This window comes from Alternaria alternata, assembly GCF_001642055.1.
Source record: "Alternaria alternata strain SRC1lrK2f unplaced genomic scaffold CC77scaffold_43, whole genome shotgun sequence".
NCBI classification, from domain to species: domain Eukaryota; kingdom Fungi; phylum Ascomycota; class Dothideomycetes; order Pleosporales; family Pleosporaceae; genus Alternaria; species Alternaria alternata.
Window position 1 is genome coordinate 71,898 of NW_017306232.1, and position 24,889 is coordinate 96,786.

At 51.6% G+C, this 24,889-nt stretch overlaps 10 protein-coding genes across 10 annotated transcripts; 5 read left to right on the top strand and 5 right to left on the bottom strand.

Annotated features, from left to right (window-relative positions):
• Nucleotides 1-800: 800 nt before the first annotated feature.
• CC77DRAFT_670016 (hypothetical protein) lies at nt 801-1,787 on the top strand. Its single transcript, XM_018532698.1, has one exon. It carries the CDS (start codon nt 1,173-1,175, stop codon nt 1,668-1,670), a length of 498 nt encoding a protein of 165 aa, XP_018378870.1. The 5' UTR covers nt 801-1,172; the 3' UTR covers nt 1,671-1,787.
• A 237-nt stretch (nt 1,788-2,024) lies between these two features.
• CC77DRAFT_669945 (MFS general substrate transporter) lies at nt 2,025-4,224 on the top strand. The gene is made up of 2 exons (XM_018532695.1): nt 2,025-2,179; nt 2,287-4,224. Exon 2 carries the CDS (start codon nt 2,485-2,487, stop codon nt 4,069-4,071), a length of 1,587 nt encoding a protein of 528 aa, XP_018378871.1. The 5' UTR covers nt 2,025-2,179; nt 2,287-2,484; the 3' UTR covers nt 4,072-4,224.
• Nucleotides 4,135-6,619, bottom strand: CC77DRAFT_1085341 (hypothetical protein; the record flags this gene model as incomplete). The annotated part of the gene is made up of 2 exons (XM_018529417.1): nt 4,135-5,416; nt 5,463-6,619. 2 exons carry the CDS (start codon nt 6,617-6,619, stop codon nt 4,198-4,200), a joined length of 2,376 nt encoding a protein of 791 aa, XP_018378872.1. The 3' UTR covers nt 4,135-4,197.
• Nucleotides 6,620-7,662: 1,043 nt separating this feature from the next.
• CC77DRAFT_1003329 (hypothetical protein) lies at nt 7,663-10,600 on the top strand. The gene is made up of 2 exons (XM_018523203.1): nt 7,663-10,031; nt 10,082-10,600. The coding sequence occupies exons 1-2, from the start codon at nt 7,907-7,909 to the stop codon at nt 10,498-10,500; spliced, it is 2,544 nt and encodes an 847-aa protein (XP_018378873.1). The 5' UTR covers nt 7,663-7,906; the 3' UTR covers nt 10,501-10,600.
• Nucleotides 10,601-11,062: 462 nt separating this feature from the next.
• CC77DRAFT_1045358 (hypothetical protein) lies at nt 11,063-12,993 on the bottom strand (the record flags this gene model as incomplete). Its single annotated transcript, XM_018527394.1, has 3 exons — nt 12,809-12,993; nt 11,911-12,757; nt 11,063-11,088 (listed from the first exon to the last, which is right to left on the bottom strand). The coding sequence occupies exons 2-3, from the start codon at nt 12,623-12,625 to the stop codon at nt 11,063-11,065; spliced, it is 741 nt and encodes a 246-aa protein (XP_018378874.1). The 5' UTR covers nt 12,626-12,757; nt 12,809-12,993.
• Nucleotides 12,994-13,578: 585 nt separating this feature from the next.
• Nucleotides 13,579-14,850, top strand: CC77DRAFT_950966 (4-hydroxyphenylpyruvate dioxygenase; the record flags this gene model as incomplete). Its single annotated transcript, XM_018535350.1, has 2 exons — nt 13,579-13,927; nt 13,982-14,850. 2 exons carry the CDS (start codon nt 13,579-13,581, stop codon nt 14,848-14,850), a joined length of 1,218 nt encoding a protein of 405 aa, XP_018378875.1.
• Nucleotides 14,851-16,080: 1,230 nt separating this feature from the next.
• On the bottom strand, nt 16,081-17,717 carry CC77DRAFT_670003 (Fe transport protein 3). The gene is made up of 2 exons (XM_018532697.1): nt 17,351-17,717; nt 16,081-17,301 (listed from the first exon to the last, which is right to left on the bottom strand). Exons 1-2 carry the CDS (start codon nt 17,430-17,432, stop codon nt 16,109-16,111), a joined length of 1,275 nt encoding a protein of 424 aa, XP_018378876.1. The 5' UTR covers nt 17,433-17,717; the 3' UTR covers nt 16,081-16,108.
• Nucleotides 17,718-18,801: 1,084 nt separating this feature from the next.
• Nucleotides 18,802-20,686, top strand: CC77DRAFT_669958 (hypothetical protein). Its single transcript, XM_018532696.1, has 3 exons — nt 18,802-19,111; nt 19,165-19,820; nt 19,869-20,686. Exons 1-3 carry the CDS (start codon nt 19,093-19,095, stop codon nt 20,553-20,555), a joined length of 1,362 nt encoding a protein of 453 aa, XP_018378877.1. The 5' UTR covers nt 18,802-19,092; the 3' UTR covers nt 20,556-20,686.
• Nucleotides 20,687-21,296: 610 nt separating this feature from the next.
• CC77DRAFT_1055630 (hypothetical protein) lies at nt 21,297-22,201 on the bottom strand. The gene is made up of 2 exons (XM_018527838.1): nt 21,870-22,201; nt 21,297-21,806 (listed from the first exon to the last, which is right to left on the bottom strand). Exons 1-2 carry the CDS (start codon nt 22,143-22,145, stop codon nt 21,579-21,581), a joined length of 504 nt encoding a protein of 167 aa, XP_018378878.1. The 5' UTR covers nt 22,146-22,201; the 3' UTR covers nt 21,297-21,578.
• A 692-nt stretch (nt 22,202-22,893) lies between these two features.
• Nucleotides 22,894-23,727, bottom strand: CC77DRAFT_1100785 (hypothetical protein; the record flags this gene model as incomplete). Its single annotated transcript, XM_018530090.1, has 1 exon — nt 22,894-23,727. The coding sequence occupies exon 1, from the start codon at nt 23,503-23,505 to the stop codon at nt 22,894-22,896; it is 612 nt and encodes a 203-aa protein (XP_018378879.1). The 5' UTR covers nt 23,506-23,727.
• Nucleotides 23,728-24,889: the final 1,162 nt, after the last annotated feature.

Sequence of the window (24,889 nt, forward strand, 5' to 3'; positions counted from 1 at the left end):
GACAGTAGGGATGACGAAAAGAAAGGCAACTGGTGTTGTGCGATGCTGCCTGTTTGAGTAATCTGTGCAGAACTCGGATATTTCATGCTGCAGCGTGGAAAGTTAGTGGCAGGTCTTGGTGTTGTTGATAGGTGCGCCACTCGTAGTGATGCCTAGTGAGATGGAGGGGGCCGAGAAGGTGATACACAACCATACACATGGCTACGTCACAAGCGGCTCCAAGGTACTATGCCGATCATATGCGTCCGCATATGTGAAAAAACGTATCCCAGCACTGGCGCCACGAAGAGCACCGCAACAGGCTTTACATGTGCTGTCTTCAGCCCTGACGCGACGTTCCAATGCTGGGACTACCCCGCGTTCAGGTGGGTATCGATAGACATGACGAGCGGCTAGTCCAGCCGCCGTGCGTCGTATGAGATGCGACATGTTACTAAGAGCATGGTATCCGCATGTTCCCCGGGTGTTCGGGACTGCTTGGGGCTGACTCGAGGTGTGTGAGCACGGGGGTTGCAAGGGAGCGACGCGGATTTGCGAACAACAGATGGTAGCCGGGCAGACGGCATATCATCGCGATCGCATCTCGAGCATGGCGGGTGGTGTGTAGTCTAGCCTCGGTCAAGGCTCGGGAGGCGGTCGAATGACAATCAGCTGGTTCCGATTTGTTCCTGGGTTGCACTCGTCGACGAGCTTCACGGCACCAGCAACGGACCGATACGCCAAACCTGCCAGACGCCTGCACCTGCGCTCTGCTGCCCCCGCCATCTCCTATAAACACAGCCATCGCCTACCCCGCTGGTTTTGACGGCACCGCATCCCGCTCTCACATAGACGCTTCGCCGAACTGCAAGTCGCCTACGTCACACGCACATTCGCGCGTAGAATTACCCACCCTTGGTCGCAGACGGCCTGGTTCCGCGGCGTCTCCCTTGCCACCTCGCTGAGCGCATGGAAACGACCAGGACGTAGTGTCCGAGCTCCACGGCGTAGTCGGAGTGTCTTGTTCGCTGGTGTTGTTGTTCGGACGCGACACAAAACAACGTGTTGCGGAGCCGCCAACACCTCACCTCCACACCGCCGCTTGACTTGCTGCATTAATAGTGTCACGGATCGAACACTCAACCTCTACAAACAGAGGCTCCCCGCCAGATCCAACTCGCCGTAAACCTACCATGACTACCAACAGGCCCTTCTTTGGCGGCTTCCTCGCCGCCTTCCGCGCGCAACAACCCAACCTGCAGAAGACGACGGCCTCACAAGCAGCGTCCGTGGCCTCGTACTCGCAAACCACGGCCTCGCAACAGAGCCAGACTCTCGACACAGCAGCAGCTTCCTCGCGCACAATAACCACCAAGACGCGCTCACCGTCGCCCGGTGCAACGACGGTCTCCGTGCAAGCAACAGGCCATTTCCAGCCAACCAGACAACACACCGCCCCCTACAACCGCTCCACATCCCCCAAGGCCCAGGCCTTCCCAATACCAGGCGCATCGCAACGAGGCAGACGGGGCTCGGACAGCTCGTCCGAAGGCTTCCACGAAGCCATGGGCGCCGAGAAATGGTACATTGGCGGCCGAACAGCAACGGGGGAGGAGAAGTTCTACAAGCTGGGCATGGTCAAGCGACACAGAAGCGCCGACCGCTTGAGTCTCGACAAGCTCAGCATATGAGATGGTCGGGACGAGATTTACTTTGGTTGAAAAAGCGTAATTGCATCATCGGCGTTTTGGGGGAACATGGACGCGGCATCTCAAGGCAAGATCCAGGTTTGGGTATTTTAGAAAGCCTCCCGTCGTATATAACTTTGGGACCGGCTATAGGCTTACATATACACGTATATATCTGCGCTGCTCTTCGCTGAGCTCACTCGAGAGGGCAGTTGTTATGTGTTGCGCATTTGCAGCATGCATGTGACGACGGTTGGCATGAGTCATGTGGCACGGAAAAGTCTTTGCAGGCACCTTATACCCGGACCGCACACTGCACCTCACGGCAACTCGACGAACCCAATGTTACCCAACGACATTCCCAACTTGGACATTTGCTCGGTGAGCGATACTACATATCCCCATCGGCGGCAAAGTATCCGACCGGACTTTTCTACTCCGATGCCCATGTCGCGCTGCTCCACCCCCTCGCGCTACTCCACTCGCCGGATACGCCAACGCCTCGAAGCGATGTACGCGAAAAACCCTGCACGGAAAAGATTCTGTTTGGACAATTCTTCGACGGAGTCGAGTACCCACCCGCGGATATGAAGCCGTAGGAAGACGCTAATGTAGCAAGATTGCAGAAAGATAGCCCAACATGCATCGTAGGGCACGCATATCTAACGTCTCGAGTCACTTGTTCTTCTTTCTCTGAACATTTTTCCTGACTTGAGTTGGTACTGCAAGTCTTGTATCACAGCAGCACATGTCCTTGTAATCTTCCCCCGCAGGAGCATCATTCTTTCCCAGGACTCGCCTTCTATGAGTACGCAAAATGGCACCCTCTTCCACATCCTCCTCAGCACCCGCTGGCCCACAGCAATCTTCCCACCCGGCCACCGAACCTGAACATCAAACGACCGAGTCTGAGAAAAACACTGAATACGCCTCCATTATACCTGCACCACGGACTGAGGACGACCAACAAGGCCGTCTCCAACTCCAACGCACAGTCTCATCAGTCAGCCACCATGACATGGCCAATGTGCAATACGTCGCAACAGGCGACAACGACACCATCTACAACAAGTTCACCCCACGGCGAAAAATGGTCATTGTCGCCGTCGTCTCCTTCTGCAGCTTCCTAGCCCCCATCTCCTCGACGACTGTCCTCTCCGCCGTTCCCGAAGTAGCAAAGACCTTTTCCACAGACGGCTCCATCATCAACGTATCAAACGCCTTGTACATGCTCTTCATGGGCCTATCCCCCTGTTTCTACGGGCCCTACGGAAACATCTACGGCCGGAAATGGGTCAGCGTAGCAAGTGCAGCGTTATTCACCGCATTCAGCATCGGCACGGCGCTGAGCCCCAACCTCGCTGCCTTCTTCGTCTTCAGGATCCTGACCGCGTTCCAAGGCACCGCCTTCCTCGTCATCGGATCAGCAGTCATAGGTGACATTTACAAGCCGACGGAGCGCGCAACAGCGCTAGGCTGGTTCCTGTCCGGCACGCTGATTGGGCCCGCGCTGGGCCCGTTTATCGGTGGAATTATAGTCACGTTCCGCTCGTGGCGCGACATCTTTTGGCTGCAGACGGCTCTTGCTGGTGCCGCGACTGTGTTTTGTTTCTTCCTCCAGCCCGAGACCATACACAAGAAGCGCGCCGATGAACTCGCCGGCCTGCCTGCAAAGCAGCGCGCAAGCAAAATGTGGGCGTGGCTCAACCCCTTCCGCGTCGTGAGATTATATCGGTACCCGAATATTCTCCTCACGGCCCTCGCGTCCGCTAGCTTGGTCTGGAACATGTACAGCCTGCTTACGCCTATCCGGTACGTGCTCAATCCGCGGTTCGACCTGCAGACGCCCTTGCAATCGGGACTCTTCTACATCGCGCCGGGCTGTGGATACCTCGTCGGCACCTTCTTCGGCGGCCGCTACGCAGACCACGTTGTGAAGAAGTATATCCAGAAGCGGGGCCAGCGCGTGTCAGAAGACCGTCTGCGGTCTTGCGTCTTCTTCCTCGGGGGCGTCATACCCGCTTGTATGATTGTGTACGGGTGGAGTGTTGAGAAGCGCGTTGGCGGTGTTGCGCTCCCCGTCATCATGATGTTCCTCCAGGGCGTGGCGCAATTGTTTTGCTTTCCTAGTCTCAATACGTACTGCTTGGATGTTATGCAGGGGAGGAGCGCAGAGGTGGTCGCGGGGAATTACTTCATGCGCTACATGTTTGCGGCGGCGGGGTCGGCGGTGTGTTTGCCTGCTGTTAGGGCGATTGGCGTAGGCTGGTTTTCGACAATCAGTGCGGGGTTCTTGGTTGCTGGGGCGGGTATGACTTATGCGACGGCGGTTTGGGGGAGGGAGTGGAGAGAGGGGATTGAGGAGAAGAAGGCGGCGAGGAAGGAGGGGGATGGCAAGGTGTAGAGGATGAATAGAGTCCGAAGAAACCGCCCACTTGTAAATCACACCGGTAACGCCGTGTCCAACTCTCCAAACAGCCCTGATATCTACCTCCTACGTGACCTCTTTATTATACCGCAGAACCTGGATTTATTCTGAGAAAGACATTCCATCATCATCCTGGCGAGTTGAGAAGCTGAGGGAAGGCAGCAGGGTAAGAGTGGGGAGGTTAGTGGAGGTTTCGCTTCGAGGAGACGTAGGTGGTGGTGGTGGCAGATCATCCACTGATGGCTGTTTCCAAGAAGCGAACACCTTGCTCCAAGCTTTCTTCAGACCAAATGATAACGTCGTGTGGCCCGGCAAATCGGCCGTGAGGATCGGACCCGACGCGCCCAGCTCAAGTTTAACACTTGTAGTGTCATCTTCCACGCTTTTGCGACCCTCCTCGGACGAAGTGAGTCGTTGTAACTCGACTGCGGAGTCATCTGCAGCAGCCATCTCGGGCAGCACAGATTCGCTCGCCGAGCTGTCCTGACGCGGGCTCTTCTCGAAAATTCTAATCAAGCCTCCCACAGTCTGTACGGTAATGAGGTCTTCCTTGCTCACTGGGCCAATGGCTGGAAGTACGCCTCGGTGATCCAAACTTGCTCCGATGCGGGCCATGGCCATAGCATCCAGTTGATTTGACCATGATGGGATACGATATAGGTAATAAGTCAAGTATACTAGACCAAGTAGTTGCAGATCTATCAAAACCGACATTATGATGACGCTTGATCTGGATAGAACAGGCCTTGGCACGGCAACACCAGGCGAAGTGCGTATGAAACGTCCAGTCAAATTGGTATCGGTAGCAAACAAGGTCAGAACGGCTCGATTGGCGACAAACATGACGACCTCTAGCAGATCTTGAGTACGATGTAGTGTTTGGTTTAGTTTTTGGTCTAGTGATTGATTTGGTGTTTGATCTTTGCCGCCATTGAAGCCGGGTGCGAAAAAGGCGAACAACTGCTCCGTGAGTTCGAACAGATCATGGTTCGTCGGTTTGACGTTGTCAAAGATGCGCTGTTCAAGATTGTCGCACAGGGACACAAGATCCCCGATACCAGGACTTGGTGCCCAAAGATTCGACAAAGGCATTCCGCGCCAGAAGAGTGGCCATGTAAGATCCTCGTTTAAGTAGTCACCATTTTGATAAGTACCATTATATGTATAGTTTGACATATACTCCGCTGCTATATTTAGCCAGGAGCCATTTCCGAACAGCGCGAGAGCACTTGTCATTAAAGGGCCGGGTACTTTCCAGGTCTTAGTATGCGAAGGATCGACGTCGTATGAAGCCGGATCATTAATATTGAAACAAGCATCTCTGGTTTGTATCAGTACTTGTTCTTGTATTTTTCCATGTTACATACGTGTCAGAGGGTACATTGTTTGAACATTGTATAGGACCATTCCAATCATTGAAATTCTCCGCCATCTCTGCTGGATCAGGCCAGTGTTCGAGAAGTGGTCCGTATGTGTTATTATTCCAGTTATTACCTAGTTCGAAATAGCCCCTTGTTGTTGTTGCTTTGCAAAAGAAGGTAGAGCTCGTATTGAATGGCGGATCATCTGCGTTGCCGTCATTTTGACCGATGCTTGTATCCTTGATGGCGATATACATCTCTTCGGTGTGTTCCTGGCGACTGCGACTAAGTGACCACGGGAAAGAGGTATAATCTCCGGGAACGCATATACGCACTTCTGTGTCTAGGAAGCGCTCCCAGAATACGGAGAGAGGTCGGTCACCAGGACATGGTGATGGGAAATCGCCAGCATCCATATCATCGCATGATACAGAGGAGTTGAGCCTCATTATGTGGTCGCGAAGAACTCCAGTCGTAGTTTTCGCCGGAAGACCAGCCACAAAGAAGTCCGGAATGGGGTCTCTGAAGTAGTCGAGGACATCGATCGAGTTGCGCGAAAACACCCAATAGTCTAGTGATGACCATTCCATGTAGTATAAGTTAATAATGTTAGTAAATGGGTCAAATGTCGCGTTGACACTGCATAGATAAGACTGTAGCTCGGCGACAGAAATTGACGCCAGCTCCGAAGCCACGCGGGACCGGAGAGCCGATTGCTTTACGAGAGCCATTTTTGCAGGCTCACTATCCATTCCAATTGTTTCATACAGCGGGAACAAATGACAGCCGTCATCAATGTCTGGATGCCAATAGAAGATATCGTGGCACGTGGTTACGGAAATTTTACCCACGCCTACCAGAATTTGGTATAGAGGTTGTTGTACAGCTCCGATAAGGATGAGGCAAGCTGCAGGAAGTAAGAAACTTACGCCTAATTTTGAACCTCGATTATTTTGTCGGCTTCGGATTGAATTCCAGATTAGAGGTGCATTTGTCCAGCCACAATCTGCAAGTACAAACACATCCCTCAGACTCAAAAACTCATTCGGCTTTCGCCTTTGACAGAACAGCACAGCCGCTTGAGCCAAAACCGCGGACAGAATTGGAACTAGATGGTTATTTATGTGATGAGCATGAGTAGCTGGTAGGGTCTCGTTCGGCATCGCTTACTTGTTATTAGCCCAGCATCGAATTGAGCACGTCGACTGCAGTTTTCCAATTGCGCATACTCGACACGTCATGATCAGAAAAGCCTCGTTGTCGCATGTATGAGCCTGAGTTGAGTGGACGATGCGCAAGCACACAAGTCAACACCCATGGAATGAGGATAAGTAAGTTGTACAGACCAAGAAGCCATAGGGCCCTGGTGCGATATCGCAGCGGTTGTAATGCATGGTTATGGCTTTTCTCGCCGGCGATGTCCGGCTTCTTGGAAGAATGATTCATTCTGGAGGGATTTGTGTCTGAGAGATAAGAGCATAGGATAGACGCAACAATGAAGCAGTTAACGAGATTCGTGAGCAGTGCCCCTACGGCGTGGCAGGTCGTACCCCTGAAGTATATAAGCCTCGGCGAGGCTGAGCTGGTAAAAGTCGCTCTGCCAATTGGCTAAAAGCTTGTCAATGCTTGCTTTATACAACCAATGCAATATCTAACGATAAGCGCAGCGCGGGGTGCAATGTCTATCCCATGTTTCCGCGAGGCGGAAGGTAGCAACCGGATCACATTAAAGTATCCTTGCTTGCGAGCGGATGACTTTGCTTCAGAATGATCGACATCGAGGCTATCGGAACCGGTGCTGAGTGGCGTGAGATACCATGTGTCCTTCACCATCGCCTCCTAGAGATGCGAACGTTTTCCTGAGGGATGATTGATTGCATAGCAATATCAACGCTTGCTTCGATGAGGAGAGAAATGGAAGTGAGTGTGAGAAGGCTGCACGCAATCTCAGCAGATAACGACAGTAGGCATCGTAACCATTGGCTTTGCCTCTACAATGCCGTTGTAGCCCTGCGAAAACGTACAGATGTCGTTGTTGACCGAATCCTGCTATGTTACCTATGTACTTGTCGGAGGGGAAAAGGTGTGACAGAATGGCCGCACGAGGTTTTCCCCAGCCAACCCACCACTAGCCGGTCACCCATCGCGCAGTCACCCCACGAACACCATCGCGACACAGCAGCCATTGTGGTAGAAAAACACGCCAATTTTTAAAATCGTAGATGCGCGCGAATTCAACGTATGCTCTGGCATCATTATGTAATCAACACCGTGCAGCATAGTCCGTCTCCGTTGAGGCGCATGCCGCTTCGCTGCATAAGCCCGCCTCGCACCCGCCGATACCCGAGGCGCAAAACCCAGTCATACCCGGGCTCCCACCCATCAGATTTTCCTGCGCCATCCGTTCGTCGTACCACCCTATCAATTACCATTTATTGTTCATCGTTACAATGGACGATTCGAATCCGAGCACTGGCCAACAAGATGCCAATTCGAGCTCTGGGTCAAGCAAGAAGCGGACCCACCCCGAAGACTTCAAGCGCGCATACAAGGCTTGCATCAATTGCCGGCAGCGCAAGGCAAAATGCATCTTGGGTACCGGGCCAGATGGAGGCGAGCTAAAGCCGCCGTGTCAGAGATGCAAGCGCGAGATGCGCGAGTGCGTTTTTAGGTCGGAGAGGAGTTGGGTCAAGAGGAGGAAACCGGGGGAAGTAGCAAGGGAGGGTGAGGAGGAGGAGGAGGCTATCAGTGGCGGTGGTGGTACTACGTCGGCGTCTGCGATGCGCGATCGACCTCAGTCGAATCCCGCACCACTGCCGTCACCAGGCCATAGATCGTCTATATCGACGCATGGGTTTACGCCGGGTACTAGTCCACATGTCAATGGCTCGAATCGTTCCGAGTTCCATTCTCCTCATGGACACCTACGGAGGATCTCGTCGTCTCATGGCCAGCCAGATCTTGCACATTCGGTGATGCGAACAGTGGTATCGAGCGGGAGCGATGCACTGAATCTATTGTTTGAAGCCGCGCATCATCGCGATGCTATCGACAATCAAGAACAGTCGGGATCACAAGCATATGAAACACCCAGGTCAGGTCCATCCGGCTACGACAATGGCGTTCCGTCGTCGCCATTCCACACCTTTAGAGCACAGCCGGTGCAGATGTCGACGCCGTCACCAGAGACGCTGAAGACGTGGACATCGTGTCGATTCGTGCAGATGGGCTGGTTCTCTGCACATGAGGCAGTAACATATGTCGATTTGTTCTTCAAGAATTGTTCGCCGTTGTCGCCGATACTAGGGGAGTTTTATGCGCATCACGAAAATCACTATACGCTGATCGCGCTGGATCCTTTCTTGTGCACTACTATACTGATGATCTCGTCGAGGTACAATATCCTTCCTGGCGTGGGCGGCGCTTCGAGAGGCTACTTTGTGCATGATAGGCTTTGGGAGCAGTGTCAGCGCTTCATCATGAAGATCATGCTCGGACAGGTCAAGCCATCCAAAGCGCAGAGTAGGACTATTGGGTCGATAGAAGCCCTGCTCCTGCTATCGGAGTGGCATCCTCGAGCGCTACATTTCCCTACGGCCGCTGATGGCTGGGATTGTGAACTTATGATTGGCGCAAATAACACCACAGAAGAAGGCGCAAAGCTGTTAGAAGGGGATGTGACGTCGAACCGATGGCTTGAAGATGTCATTGAGCCCGCGAAACGCTCCGACCGTATGTCATGGATGTTGATGGGTTGCGCATTATCATTAGCACAAGAGCTGGGACTATTCGAGGACAATGCGAGAATAGACAAGGACCAGGTGTCGTACCCAAAGTTCACCACGGAATACCTTATCCTCCGAAGGATCCGAGCTCGGAAGCTGCTATACGTGCTACTCGAACAACTTTCGTGGAGACTAGGCTGCACATCGATGATACCACAGAGCTTAAACCATGCTTTAATGGAGAAGATACCCGTTGACTCTGCGACGGGTGCTGTAGAGCAATGGCAGTCCTTTATGAGCGCATGGGTCGAGCTCACCAAACTCGCCCGGTCAATCTCCGACACCATCTATCCAAACACAGCCACAACACGAAGCTTACTACGCACCGGTCGCTACATAGGCTTGCTCGAGCACTTCCAACCACTGCTAGTATCGTGGAGGAAAAAGTACCTCGACCCCTGCAAACTCAAAGTTGGTCTGCACGATATGCTCCACATTGAATACCAATACGTTCGTATCTACACGAACTCTCTTGGCATGCAGGCAGTCGTCGAACGCACACTCGCGGAAACAGATCCCGATGTGCCGCAGGAGGATAATCTGCCTTTCAACCTCGAACCGCGGGACTACGATTTTATCCAAGAGGTTGTGGATGGAAGTTGTCAGATACTACAAAAAGTCTGTCAGCTATCTGAGACAGGAGCGCTGCGTTACTCGCCTGTACGAATCTTCCTCAGGATAACTACGAGTTCAATCTACCTGATCAAAGGCCTGAGTCTGGGATCAAGAAATGCAAAATTGCAGAATTGTCTGGATATCCTGGATGCGGCTATCCGGGCTCTTCGCGCAAGTAGGTCACTCCTCCGCGTTCGATACCCTGTTACTAACAAGACGCTCCAGGCACTCTCGACGACATGCACCTAGCCTCCCGCTACGCGACCCTCCTCGACCTCCACGTCGCCCGCCTCCGCGAATCCTTTGTCGTCTCCTCTCGTCCCCCTCGCCTACCTTCCCGCGCCACATCAACCACCCACAACACATCCTCCAACAACAACAATCTCTCTTCTCACACTCCATCCGCTGCAACAGAGGGCATGGCCTTCTTGAACAACCACAATGCAGGCCAAAGCAGTTTATCAAGCTTAGCGGAAAACGTCACCGGCTTGATGCCGGATATGCCGGATGATGATTGGTTGGCGCTGCCTTTTGACCCGGCGATGGCACCGTTTGGATTGGGGGATGGTGGGGTTGGGGGTAACGGGGGGTTTCAGGGATTTGACGATGGTACGCTGGACTTCATATGGAACTTGCCCATGTAGAGAAGTGTGAAAAGGGATAATGTGATGGAATTCAGACTTAGCAAGGGTAATACGGTCTAGCTGTGTAGCTACAATACTCGGCTAACTCTGTCATGGTGGCTCAAAAAGTAGAATAGATTAATAGATTCTAGCGGTTATCTACATGTCTGTCCCTTCGATGTATCCCATGTTGCTGTTGTCGCTGGTTTCGCCAACATCACAATACAGTTTTCTCATGGTTTTAGGTTTGTTCAGTAGATCTTTGGAGGCACTCTGAGTCATGGAGTATATGTAAGGAATGATCAGCTGAGTGCCCAGAAAAGATTGTAAGGAGTCATTTGATGTTCTACATGCACTTCGCACGGAGAAGCTAATCACCAGTTAAGAACGGTCATACCTTGTTCCAGAGTTGTGGAGTTTGTTTTTGAGAACCAAAGAGTCAGACAACGATGGATGGGAGTGGAGAAGAACATGACATGTAATCCGATGAATCTAGTAGCCATGTACGCACGTCTTTCATCTGCTTCCTAGAACTCCAACATAAGCTGCTTGTGAGGTATACGCCATCGCGGTACCACTAGTATTATCGGAGGCCACCACGGCGAAGACCTGGAAAAATAAATGAAACGGCGGCGAATGATACAAGCAGTGGGATGAGACAAGGTGTTTCAGGAAGTAGCTGGACACACCTCAAGTGTTGCATTGCGAACGAGGACTTGCGATGTACTTGCCAGACGCTTCTCGGCCTGATCTAGTGATAAAGAAATGTTTAAAGCAATGTCCGTTTAGAAAATAAGCACCCACACCTATCGTATATCACTCGATCGACTTCACATCTATCTCGTCTGCTCTAGCCTCTCACCTCCAATCTCAGTTCACACGAAACACATAAATGTCGTTACCAAGATGCATTGCAAACCCCCCGCCGCAACAGTCCGACAATATGGTCGTAGTAATTGCTCTCACTTTACTGACCGTAGCCACCCTGCACGCAGTTTCCACAAATCTGGTCTTGTGTGTTGAGTATGGCGTACAACTTAGCTTACTCCATCAAGCCTTCATAGGCAAGCTACCAGAACTTCCACGCGTTTATCTCTCGGTGATGGGAACATGGGCAGTATTTCGTTTTTGGTACTGGCATTCTCATGGGAAGGGTGAGGTTGCGCAGTTGGACGGAAGTGCATCCGGAAAAAGGAACTGACGAGGCTGTGACGGTCCATATCAAAGTCAGAGTGGAAGCTGCAGGAAGGAACTATGAAAGGGTGTAGAATCTTCTAGTCAAGACAGACTTCAGATGTAGAGGAAGATTTTGGGATGAATGAAAGGGTCTCTGGCCAATACTGTACAAGCGATAAGAAGTCCACAAATCGCATCACAGACTTCCTGCATACGTGTATGGAATTTCTATACAAATAGGTCATTTGTGCAAACTCATCTCCTCTCTCAACGCATCCCTGACAATGACTCCACACATCTTCTTATACGGATTCGTCCTAACGCTCATCTCCCTTGCAACCTCATCCCCATACCGCGCCGCAGCCGCAAAATCTTTACTTGCTGATTCCTCCAACTCAGATGTCGTCATCCCCTTCCACCGCGACCCTGACTCCACAGCTTTCAGATAAAGATACGCGCGGTGCGAGTAAGCTGTCCGAAGAACCTTTGCGGCGTGAGGAGATACCGCTGGCGTGGAAGAGGATGTTGAGGAAAGATGAATCGCTTGCGCAAGATCTGAGAACACCGATTCGACATCTGATCCTAATGTCTCAGTCGTGTTCTGAAAGATGTTTTTCCCCACTTCCATGTTTGCTTCTAGCTTCATCCTCCTCACCATAGCTCGGTTCACCCAGGCGCCCGCATATTCTGGGTACTGCTCTACCACCCTGTCCAACTCTTCTATTGCAGCATCTATCTCAGCGATGCTCGAGGTGCTGGATGTACGTGCTATGATATCGCTTTGTTGGCGCTCCAGCAATGTGAGCAGCGATGTGGGAATACTGGGATGAGCGGGTAATGAAGGGTCGATTGATGATGAAGTTTCTTTTTGTTGGCCGACAGATGATGGAAGGGTTTCTGGGTCGAAGATCGCATTCAGGATCCTGGCGTCGTTTGCGGATAAAGATGTGTTGGGGAGAGTGACTGCCATGATTGTGTGATGTCTGGTGTGGTCCTCGTAGTGATGGGCTTTGGAGCGATGAATTTGGTCACGAAGATTAAAGACGGGTCAAAGTTCAACTCGGGGTTTTGCTATGCGTTAAGAGCAATGTACGGAGAGTTTCTAGCACTATTAGTTTGATCATTTTGACATATGCAGATCACGTTTGCTCACTCGGCTTAGGCGGGAGTTCACGGCAAAGATTTAGGTCTGGTACGGAAGGCGGCTGGTGCAAGGCTGCCTGGGGTCTCGGCCTATGCGGGACCATGACACCCACCACAACGAATCTCAATACACGCTCGACCTATCAGGCACTTGAAGAGACAAAATTTGTAGAACTGACCAAGCGCATCAGCACAAGATGAAGATTGTCGGATCATAGCATGTGACAATGGACTTGCGCGGTATTGAGCCGTGCTAGCGGAAAGACAAAGCCTCGCCAGGCAATCGCCGGCTGACCCGCCACGACGCGACGAACACTCTTGACACAATGTCACGACTGCGCAGCCTCACACCCAGATCGCGCGTGGATGATTACTAGCGTCATGTCCTCGACACGCTCTACATCGTTGGTCGTAAGCCTGCTCCAGCTACGCGGTTGAGACGCGATGCATCCACGGCGGCTGCCGGCGGAACATCCATTGGCGGAAAGCGGCGGTACCAACATCTGCTTTCTTCTGGCGGCCACCACACGTGAGCTCGGCATAACCAACCTGATGACGCTACCAGGGTTGGATATGGCAATTGCTAGCAAAAGAGATCGGATAGCGGTTTGAGAAGGGAAGTGGATGCAGAGTGGTAGAAGATAAAGAATGGCTGCGCATCGGTGCCTAGTGTTGAGTTCACTACACTTCACAGTACTGCTCTGGTACCGCATAAGCAAAGGCTTGGATACTTTCGGTTCTACTTACATATAGTCGTTGTTCGCTATCAACTGCTCTATCATGGCGCCCGCTGCTATCTCTCCTCCTTCATCGCCACGGCCATCCGCCGCTTCTCCTTCAGAAGTCTCGGCATACCAAGGCTACCACCATGTACACTGGTATGTCGGTAACGCCAAACAAGCAGCCTCTTTCTATGTATCGCGCATGGGCTTCGAGCGTGTCGCATACCGTGGCCTAGAGACTGGATCAAGAGCTACCGCCTCTCACGTTGTACGGAACGGCAACGTGACTTTCATCCTCACATCACCTTTGAGGTGTCTAGAGCAAGGCTCAAGATTCAGCAAAGAGGACGAGCAGCTACTACGAGAGATCCACGAGCATCAAGAGCGCCATGGTGATGCCGTCAAAGGTAAGCGATAGCATCCCTTGTAACCATGGCGACCATCACTAACTAGATTCCCAGATGTCGCATTCGAAGTCGACAACGTAGATGCCATATACTCCGCTGCCGTCTCATCAGGCGCAGCCACCATTTCCGCTCCCCACGACATCTCCGACACCTACGGCTCAGTCCGCCTCGCTACCATCCGCACTTACGGCGACACAACGCACACGCTCATTCAAAAAAATGACTACACCGGCATCTTCCTGCCTGGCTACCGCCCGGAATCATCCGCCGCCGACCCCCTCCAAAAATACCTGCCGCAGGTCAATCTCGAAGCAATCGACCACTGCGTCGGCAACCAAGACTGGGATGAGATGGAAAACGCATGCGAGTATTACGAAAAGGTGCTTGGTTTCCATCGCTTCTGGAGCGTCGACGACAAGGACATCTGCACTGAATACTCAGCGCTCAAGAGTATCGTCATGAGTTCGCCCAACGATGTCGTCAAGATGCCCATCAACGAGCCGGCCAAGGGCAAGAAGCAAAGCCAGATCGAAGAATACGTTGATTTCTATGGCGGTCCCGGTGTCCAGCATATCGCGCTACGAACGGATAACATCGTTCGCGACATTACCAACCTGAAAGCGCGAGGCGTGGAATTTATCAAGGTACCCGAGACGTACTACGACTCTATGAAGATGCGACTCAAGAAATCTGGACTCACGCTCAACGAGGACTTTGAGGTGCTCAAGAGTTTGGACATTCTTATCGATTTCGATGAGGGTGGTTATCTGCTGCAATTGTTTACGAAGCATTTGATGGATCGGCCTACAGTGTTTATTGAGATTATCCAGCGGAACAACTTTGACGGCTTTGGCGCAGGCAACTTCAAGAGCCTGTTCGAGGCGATTGAGAGGGAGCAGGATGCGAGGGGGAACTTGGTTTGAGTGGGATCGTGACGTTGATCGTTCGGGTGTTGTCGCATTTTCCGGTGTTCATCTTGTTACCTAGCGAATCAGTCTCTGGCTTTCCTTCCGCACATTAGCACAGCTGTTGTCGAATACGATACACGTTACGTCTATCGCAAAGTTCATACCTTATCTTTGGCATTCAAATCCTACATGACTAGTTCTTGTGTCCCCGTCTCAACCTGCAACGCCACCCCGAAACGCGTTTCATCCCCCTGCTTCAAGCGTCGTCAACACCAGCACCCTTTGAAACGCACATCCTCTCATATCACACCCAGCCAAGAATAAGTGACTCAAGGAAACTCACCCGAGAGGACGCTTGCCCAAGCTTGTTCATACCGCACCGCGACGGCTTGACCCAGCCAAGCCACAACCGCATTGTGGACGAGCGATAGCATTTAGAATCCCGTGACGGGAGATCTTCCGGCCGCGTTCGCACCCGGTCGCGAACGTTGTCGGCATTTGTATTTCCATCGGTGGTTGAAGATCCGTGATGATTGGGGAGATTGCGTATAAAGCAGTCGTTGTCGCTCGGCCATGGTAGAGCATAACGAGAGTAGCGCCGACTTGTGCTTTCTGAAGCCAACAGCGAAGCTCTGCCAGATGAACGGATTTCCAAAGGAACCTCTGCTTCAGCACTTCTTATCGTTTGGAGGCGAACCTCTGCCGCTGTAGCTCGTCGCGAGCTGAAAACTCCCCAGATCCGCTGGACTGTTCATCGTGGGTATTGGATCGTCCAGCGGAGACGAACCTGGGGGCGTCATGAAGCGCGCAATGGCTTGGTTGTGGCAATGTGTCTCTTAGAAGATATCGGGCTTGAGGTTGGCATACATCACATGTTTGCAAAGTTTTGAACAGCTTGGCGTGTGGTCTAGTGTCATTACTTCGTCATGTCTACAGTCTGATAGCACATTGAGATCCAAGTACAGTGATAGAGTGAGAGACAAAGACATGGTGATGATAGGCAACGGATGAACATGACATTATGCACTAACAGAAGAGATGACCACGTAAAGAATGAATGGCTGCCCCGTTTTATAAGAAATTCTTGTTTCAGTTTAACGTCTGCCGTCATTTACGTAATGACGGCCTATTGTGTTCCCATACTCGTACAGTTGATCGTTCTGCCAGGTTGTGGTGGCAGATCTTGTCTAGACATGAAAGAAAAGCGTTGCGTGTGATGTAGTTGAGTTCAGCAACGCCGCTGATCGCTCAGCACAGCTGTGACTGTGCGCGCTTAAGCAAAGGCTCCGACAATGGACATACCAGCTGCACCCATGAGGACGTAGCAGAACGCAGTAGTCTTAGTCTTGCCAGTCATTGTGTGTTGAGCCTCTTCAGAGAGGAAGTCCTCAGCCAACAGATCAACGAGGGCAGCGTAGATGAGCAGACCAGAGGAAATAGCGTTGAATACTCCGACAATAATAAGTCCAAATGCCGAGTTCGGATCGTAAGATCCACGAGTGAAGAGTCCGATGGCCTGGCCAATGGGCGCGGTGGTACCGAAAGCAACAACGAGAGCCCAGGGCTTCCAGCTGTTCTTAGGGTAGGGAACATCCGCGATACGCGTGCCGAGACCGAGACCTTCGAACATTTGATGGAAGACAATGGCAATGAGAAGGATGATGAAGCCCTCGGCTGTGATGGAAATGGTCATGCCAACGAAAACGGAGTGGAACAGAATACCACCTTCAATCAGCGTGATCTGCATGGACTGCTTCTTGAGGACGAGAGGGTCAACGGCCTGCTCGACATCATCGTCAAAGTATGAGTTCTCTTGCGGCGCTGGAGCGGCCTGCTGCTGTTGATAATTGGGGAGAGCAGGCATGGCGCGGTTAATCGTGGCAAGCATCTCGTCGCGCTGGCGCACATACTGCTCGTAGAAGACGATGAACCATGGTGGCATTTCAGATTTGGCCTCGAGCTCGTCGCTCTCGCTCTTGGGGAACGGGAAGTTGTCGACGGGGTAAGTTGACTCCTGAGTCCATCCTCGCTTCTCGTCCCGCATAGCCAGCATCGTCTTTTGCGAATCGTAGCTGTCGACGCGTCGGATGGGGTTGTTGAACTGGGCCTGGATGCCGGTGGTCGAGTGTTGTGCGCCGTTGAATGCTTCGCCTGTTGCACCTCCGTGGCTGTGACCGCCAGTCTTCGCATGGAGCCACATCTCAATCACGAACAGAATGAAAAGAGAGCCCATCATGATGACACCTGGTAGAGCTGGGTACTTCTCGGTGAAAAGATCAGGTAGGCATGGGTCGTTGAGCGACGCGAAGGCGGTCGGCAGCAGATGGACGAAAGCAGTGGCAATGAGCACACCAGTACCAAAGTGCTTGCAGAAGAAGAAGACCTTTGGTGGGATCTTCATCCACTTGATCTTCTTTGCCACTACTGGGAAACCAGCACCGAAGATGGAAGCAATGAACACAATGACTTGGAACGTGTTAGTGATGTACCATCAGATTGCCTCGTATGTACTTACAAACTGCAGCAACGTGCAGAGGAAAGTCGTAAGCAGCAGCATCCGCCTCACTGCCACACTGCGGTTTCTCCATGTCGGCCATTGCGAATTACAAAATGGGTAAATGTGTGGTTCAAGGAATGTACGGAGTAATCCCAGACTTGCCAGCAGTCCCGTCGCCGGCGACGATGAACAAGAAAAAAAGAGATGAAGAAGAGAAAAGAGGAAAGAAAGCAACTCAACACACTCTCTCAAAGAGTAACAGAAACTCAAAATGCAACGAACTGATGTTGTGAGGTATGGGGCAATAGGCTCGGCATTGCAGACTATGTATTGCTTTGAGGGCCGGTAGGATAAGAGACACTAACCGCATCATGCTGATCAGCACAGTCTCCAGAACACCTGAAGACGAAAGTGGGACCTCCATACAGTGGCCTGTGCCTCAGATGCCGTCTCTAGTGATAGGTGCTTCACGCAGCAAACGCGGAGGTCCAGACGGTGCCAGGGCCAGCCAGCCTTGTGCCAAAGACAAAAGAAGCATTGCTATGAGGCAGCAAGGCTGGAATTGGAATTGCTGTTCGCCGAGACGACGAAGCTCATTGGAGACGGCTGTCATGCGCGTAGATGCTTGGCAGGCACGCTCGATCTGCGAAGGGGTGGGGATGTGATGCGGCTCAAGTCTCGTTTCCGTCGAGTGGGACAGCGAGTGGGTACTGAGTGGGCAGCGGGTGGGACAGCTGACGAAGTGTGGAGGTGCCAATCATTAGGGGTGAGGCTTGACTGCAACCATCTGTTGCAGCTGAGGTATCGAAGTGGCTCAGCACACAAATGAGGTTGGCCAATAGCACGTTTCGCGATTGCGTTGACGTGTATGGGCCAAGATCGGCATGGTTTCGTGCCGGAGAGGAGAAGCTTGGCATCGTCCGACGTTGTGAGTTTTGAAACTTGGAGAGACGTAAAAGAAAGCTTTGTGGGGTATAGATGGCGTTCGCTATGGACCCACGCGTATAGCCGATGCAATCCATCCGTGACGATCACTGCGTTACGCGCTATTCCTGTTCGTTGTGTGACGACTTTAACCGTAGAGCGCAGGGGAAAGAATAGTCGGCCCTGAAGAACTTGCGACGTGGCCGAGTCATCACCACCGCCGCATCAACGACTCCATCAAACCCACTTGATCCATCGCGATGTATGCGGGGAAATACTCGTCTTTAGACAAGCTTTTTGCGCGTCTTAGCACCTAAAATTTCCGGTCAGTTTAGATCGCGCTAGCATCGCACATCCACAGCACACGCGTGCTCGTGAGCATCTTCAGCACGCCTCCGCGCATGCAGAGAGCCAAGCCATTTAAGGTATCAAGATTAGGCCAAGCTCTTCGAGCCTCTCCCCAATCGGGTATTGCCCTAACCTCAGATGTAGTAGCGAGGCGTTGAGAAGGCTTAGCGAGTTTCATGCTCCGCGCCGAGCATTCCTACACCTGCACCAATGTGCAGCATTCACACAATCTGACAGGAAATTGGCAACGTGCAAACGATCTGGCCATTCTACCATGACTTCAGGGTTCAAAGAAAGAAACTCAAGCGGAGGTGAGCGGGAAGAGCGCCGCGGGTGGCGTTCGCAGTGTTGCTTTATTACACATGCTTGCCCGACGCTGAGGCATATATCACCCACTTCGTAACCTCCTCGCACCACAAGATCCTAGAGATCGCCCATACACACATACACAAACGCATACGCGTCGCTCAGCTCATTTTCCGGACACCATGTCTTCCGACACTCACAGTACGTCTCAGGCAACCCAAAGCCGTGGTTCTCTTGTCTGACAGTCCGATTAGCTTCACCTAATGGCCCAGCACAAGACCAAGCTGCCGGGCAAACAAGCGCTCCAGTGATCGCCGGCCCTACAGCATCGTCAAACCAGGCCAACGTCGGCGCCGAGCATAGGTCAGATGTCATTGAGCGCCTGCCATCTGTAGACAATGCATCGTCGCGGGAAGCCAAGGACGATGTCACTATCGTCGTCAACAGCGACCCACTCGATCTTGGTAAACACCGTCGAGACGATGTCACCCAAAAACAGATGAAGGCAGACCATCCGCTCGCCAAGCCCAGACACATGAAGAAATTTTACACAAGACAGAATGCCTTGATCGACCAGTTCCTCCAGAGCGGCGACGAGGAGCGGTTAGCTGCTCTTGACCAGCTCGAGAATGGACCAAAGGTCCGGTTTGCAGTCAACGCTTCCTTCATCGTCAACTTCTGTTTGTTCGTCATCCAGTTGTATGCCGCCGTCTCGACAGGATCGCTGTCGCTGTTTGCGACAGCTGCGGACGCTTTCATGGACCTGGTCTCTTCGGTAGTCATGCTCATCACATCTCGCATGGCGGCACGGCCAAGCGTGTACAAGTACCCCGTGGGGAGGACCCGCATTGAGACGATTGGCATCATCATGTTCTGTTGTTTGATGACAACGGTTGCTATCCAACTAATCGTAAGTGCTTGTCTTGGGTAGATGAGGAGGCGGCTAACACGTAACAAGATCGAATCTGGGCGTGCCTTGGCTGGCGGTGCCACTGAATCAGAGGAACTCCACATCATCCCCATTGCCTTTGTCGCGACAGCCATCTTCTGCAAAGGCTCACTTTGCATCTATTGCTTCCTCTTCCGACGCTACCCAGCCGTCCATGTCTTCTTTATCGACCATCGCAACGACATCATCGTCAATGCTTTCGGTCTTGCCATGTCCATTGTCGGTAGCCGAGTCGTCTGGTATGTCGATCCTATCGGTGCCATTCTCATCGGTCTCTTGATTCTCGTTTCCTGGGCTGCCAACGCCTTCGACCACGTTTGGTTGCTCGTTGGAAAATCGGCACCAAAGGACTACATCAGCAAGTTGATCTATCTCGTCGTCACACACGACAGCAGAATCCAAAAGGTCGATACCTGCCGCGCATACCACGCTGGGCAAAACTACTACGTCGAGGTAGACATTGTCATGGATGAAGGCCTACCGCTAAAGGTCACCCATGACGTCTCGCAGACCCTGCAGAGGAAGCTCGAAGGCCTCGCCGATGTTGAGCGAGCCTACGTACACGTCGACTACGAAAGCGAGCACGATATCTTCGAGGAGCATAAACCACTCTACGAAGTCACGCAGTCGAAGACGATCAAGGAGCGTGTTCAGGCTATGCGCTACTTGTTCAAGAAGTCGGAGAAGGGTGCGTGAGCATCGGACGATGCGTGTTTTGTATATTACGGTGCTACGATCACCAAAAGTTCACGTTTTCTTTAGAGTCATTTATACCCCCGTGCAGCAATACACAAGACTGCAGAAACTACTGTTAATGCGAATGTTATTACCATCAGGCCGAGATGTCTTAGTTCCGGGCTAAAAGTCTCTTCTTGCGTGTTTTTGCGATCCTTGTGTCTCACCATGAACTGTTCTTTGTCTCTGTGCCTCTGATACACTGCTAGGAAAAATGGCGCACTAATCAATCACAATATTCTTTGTCTCTGCATCATGGGATATCCTTTTAGTCGTGATTCCACCATCACCGTTCGTAATGCGTCTTATCAATTACATCACGTTATCCTCCATACACCTCTCCAAACGTCTATCCACCGAAGCCGTAGGCATTAGTACCTCGCCATGTTCCAAGCTTATACAGCACTGCCTATGCCCGTTTTCCAACTCGCCCTCAACAAATCTTCTACTATCGCTTATCCCCCATCGTCACGATCATCATCACCAACGACAATCCGATCTGACCATTCTGATATATCCATGCCACAATCTCTTATTCAGGAAGGGAAGTACGGGGATCCTCCGCGAATTGTACGTGAACTAGCTGCTTGGTTCGATGGAAAGACAAAGGGAAGGTTAAAGCTAGAGGTTTTGACATGGGATGGGAAGATTGCAAAAGTATCCATGAATGAGTCGGGTGACACTTGGTAGATTGATCATTTGCGGCACGATAGTTTTAAAGGGAAGACTAGGGTACTGTAACAAGATCTCGCAAGTCACTGTCATTTTCATATGCTCTACACGTTCTAGCCGTGGCCAGGGCTTGTGCACTATACCACCAATGTTGCTGCTCGAGATCGGGGTCCGGAAGCTCCATTTCTTTCAGTTCTCGCCCACCGAAATCTTATCACCAAGTACTGGCGTCGGTAGTCGTCCGACCCAGGACCAACGGGGTCACGTCGTCGTATTTTCCACTACAATAATCGCATTCTACAGGTTTTCTTTTTAGTCGGTCTGCCAATTCCATCGATGAAACTCACTTTTCACTGCGAACTCGTACCACAATGGGCCATCCTCCCCTTTCATCTGTGAAGGGACACAGCTTTCTCTGTCCCTCCTCTCTTGACCGTACCTCTTGAGATGAAAGTCATCCCAAGACATCATGAACCATTTGTCATTGGTCGCGAGCATACCGCATGGATGGTCGGTTTCGCCAACGGGCCATTCTTTTTTCTATGTAAATTATTTAGTTTGTTTCTCACTTGAGTTCGATTTGCATTCAGACCAGAAGCTTACCAGATTATGATACTTGAGCCAGTAATCAGTCTCGTCTTTCACTACGAGCAACATAGCATGCATCTTCTGGACTCCTAAGAGACGAACTAAGTGTCCGTCTCTCTCCTCGTCAGATAGCGGTCGGGTCTGGCAGTTCATCCTTCCGCCATTCTCGACCTGTTGCTCGATCCACACCTTGTTCTGCCGCACGATGTCTTCTACAGCGGGGTGGCGCCGTATGTGAATCTCAGGGCTATCTGTAAAAAAGGCATCCTTTTGAAAGATGTATTTATTCATATTGAACGGTTGCAGGGAGATGCTCTTAGAAAGTAGGTAGGGAAAAGCAGAAGAAGATGAACAGTGACACCACACAGCGCGACGCGTCTTATCTATCTACGCGTCTGCAAGTCAGCGCGAAGTCACGGGACCAACAAGAGGCATCGAACTCCGTCGAAATCTGTGGAAGCCATTTCCTCGTGACCAGTAAAATGGGAAGAAGATTCCAGGATCGTAAACTACCTGAGCCAATCAGCTGTAACGCCGGTTAAATCCATCTATCGGACATAAGCATGTGGTACGATAGCAAATACTTGGCTTGCAGATGAACCATGACCTAACACGGAGATAAGAGGAACTACAAGTTCAAGTTTGTGACAACAAGAACCTAGAGTCAATGGAGTAGTAGTGTATCAGTGGTGCTGACAAACCGAGTTCGTTGAATGACAATAAGCGCATATCACGAAGCCTGGCTCTAGTAATGGTAGTGTTGTGATTTTGTTCCCCGTAAGGTATGTTTTCTTACATGCTTTCTCAGGGCCAAAGCGTCCCGTCCACCTCGACATCGGCAACCAAAGGGCATACATACACAGTCTCGTTCACTAGGTAGCCACGGCTGCCATCTCCCTCGATTCTTCTTAACGGATGACTTGAATTGATCCTGCCTTCTCCCTCTCAAATTTCCGAGTGGCTGGACTGGTTTGATGAGGTAATTGTTCAAGCTCTTTTACGTCGGGATTGAAAGTGAGATCCCTAGCCATCTCTTTTCTCAGGTGCGATGGCGGCAATCCAAGATCCCGTGTGATTTGGAACGAAGGTGAGTGTCTCCAAACCATCCTGTGCTGTTACAGCATGTCGCAAAGTATACATGCTCCTTGCCTGGATGGACATAGACCTCTGGAGCGTCAATACCCAACGTATACCATGCACCTCCGTCAATTTTGGCAGCCTCGTAGCGAGCTTCGCGGTTGACAGCGAAGAGAGTGGGGTAGCCACGTGTTGACATGATACTCAACTTTTTCTCCCCATCCTTTCCTTCATGCTCATGAATGGTTAGCGTATTGCCGTAACCAGCATCAATAGAACAACAATCTGGTACTTGCTCTTTCTCATCCTCTAGTGCGATAGCCCATATTTTGGCGCGGAGCTCGGCGGGTATTCGGCTGAAAGGATGGAATACGGTCTGCTGCGTGGTTTGGGCCTTGCTGGTTTCTTGGACTTGAGCAGACCCTTTAGTCTTTGCGGCTCCCTCAACTTTTCCAGCTGCTTCGGCCATGACGGATGCATGTATATTCTCGGAGTTGCGAGCGAACCGCTCACGGTGGATAGGAGGCCAATGAATCGCACCGGAGATAGACAAGGAAATCGTTAGGGGCAACATGTTTGCTATGTTGTTGGACACGATATCGGCGAGTGGGTGTTGACAGAAAGGCCTGTAGAGAGACTGGTCCGTCCGCTTCCGAAGTGTCTGCTCGCTCTCTTGTCGCGACGATGGTGTAGATGAGAAGTTGGTAAAGATCGGAAGAACACGATTTTGACTGCTTAGCGAGACCGCCTCTCACCCAAAGTGAGGGTGAGAGCGTTTGCTGTTCAACGCAATGCCAAGCCTAACCTGGTCGTCCCTTCCCTCCCAGTCAACTTGTTGTATTCCGAGCCATAGCAGTAGAAAATACTACATCATAATTATTGAAACAGATAGGACTCATCGAGGAATTTGGATTTTAGATAGCTGCCTGGACTATCGTTTCTGTCGTTTAGATCTTTTGCTACGACACTTGGTCACTAGTAAAGGAAGAAAAGACGGTTTAGGTAAAGAGGCTATGGCGTGAGCGTTATCTCAACTTAACAGACCTTGGACCCTAGTTCCGAATATGCAATGTCTTGCTTGTTTCTGTGAAGACTGTGCATCGGATGCGTACAGGGCGAAGAAAAGGTCCGTTCAGCTACCTCTTTCGCTCGTCATAGGGGATTGCGTATGAGTCCTGCTTCCAAGTCGACACTGACAATGAAATCATCGAACTAGTTCTACATGCAAGACTCCATCGTAAGGAGGTAAAAAACGATATGCACAGTTCATCTCAAACCATGAACAAACGTTGATGTTCCTCTCCCCGAACCGTCAAAAAACCAACCGCTGACGCCGCACCCGCAAAATCCCGCCTCACCTGATTCGCCCAACTTCCCAACTCCGCCAAGCCCAGCGATCCCGCGCTTTCTCTGCCGCCATCAACCTCACCTACCAAACCCACATCCACACCCACGCGCGACCGTACACCCCAACCCGACCGCCAAAGATGTCTGTCTCATCCTTCGGCCACCATGGCAAGACGCCCGCTGCCGTCGTAAGTGTTTACCCTCCCGCGCGCGCGCAATTGGAGCGAGAAGAGGAACAAGGGAAAAAGGACGCTGGAAAGGCCGATGACGAAATGAAGGGAACAAAGGAAAATGGAAGCTAATCAATTTGGTCACAGAGCATGCGCAGCCCGTACAAGGCTTACAGAAGTCCTTTCGGCCCTCAGTAAGTTGGTTTTCTTCCATGTTACAACACACGGCAATGGCGTGGGAGACGGGTGGTGGGCAGACTGCGGACGACAAGGTTGGAGGAATGTTGTCATTGGTACAAGGGAGAGCTGTGGAAAGAAGAGGAGGATATACAGCGATGGTCTCGCACGAGCAATGGCATCAGCATTCAATGCTCTACACCGAAACCCATACGCCAAAGAAGGAGGAAGACGTCAACCCACCCAACAACCCGCGCCGTCCCC

What these genes read in the sequence shown, in the direction of transcription:
- CC77DRAFT_1055630 (XM_018527838.1), bottom strand. Translation starts at nt 22,145, where the DNA reads ATGAATAAATACATCTTTCAAAAGGATGCCTTTTTTACAGATAGCCCT. An exon ending in GGCTCAAGTATCATAATCTG is followed by an intron (nt 21,807 to 21,869) that starts GTAAGCTTCTGG and finishes TAATTTACATAG; the next exon opens with AAAAAAGAATGGCCCGTTGG.
- CC77DRAFT_670003 (XM_018532697.1), bottom strand. Translation starts at nt 17,432, where the DNA reads ATGGCCGACATGGAGAAACCGCAGTGTGGCAGTGAGGCGGATGCTGCT. An exon ending in TCTGCACGTTGCTGCAGTTT is followed by an intron (nt 17,302 to 17,350) that starts GTAAGTACATAC and finishes ACACGTTCCAAG; the next exon opens with TCATTGTGTTCATTGCTTCC.
- CC77DRAFT_670016 (XM_018532698.1), top strand. Translation starts at nt 1,173, where the DNA reads ATGACTACCAACAGGCCCTTCTTTGGCGGCTTCCTCGCCGCCTTCCGC.
- CC77DRAFT_1003329 (XM_018523203.1), top strand. Translation starts at nt 7,907, where the DNA reads ATGGACGATTCGAATCCGAGCACTGGCCAACAAGATGCCAATTCGAGC. An exon ending in TATCCGGGCTCTTCGCGCAA is followed by an intron (nt 10,032 to 10,081) that starts GTAGGTCACTCC and finishes AAGACGCTCCAG; the next exon opens with GCACTCTCGACGACATGCAC.
- CC77DRAFT_669945 (XM_018532695.1), top strand. Translation starts at nt 2,485, where the DNA reads ATGGCACCCTCTTCCACATCCTCCTCAGCACCCGCTGGCCCACAGCAA.
- CC77DRAFT_669958 (XM_018532696.1), top strand. An exon ending in CGGTTGCTATCCAACTAATC is followed by an intron (nt 19,821 to 19,868) that starts GTAAGTGCTTGT and finishes ACACGTAACAAG; the next exon opens with ATCGAATCTGGGCGTGCCTT.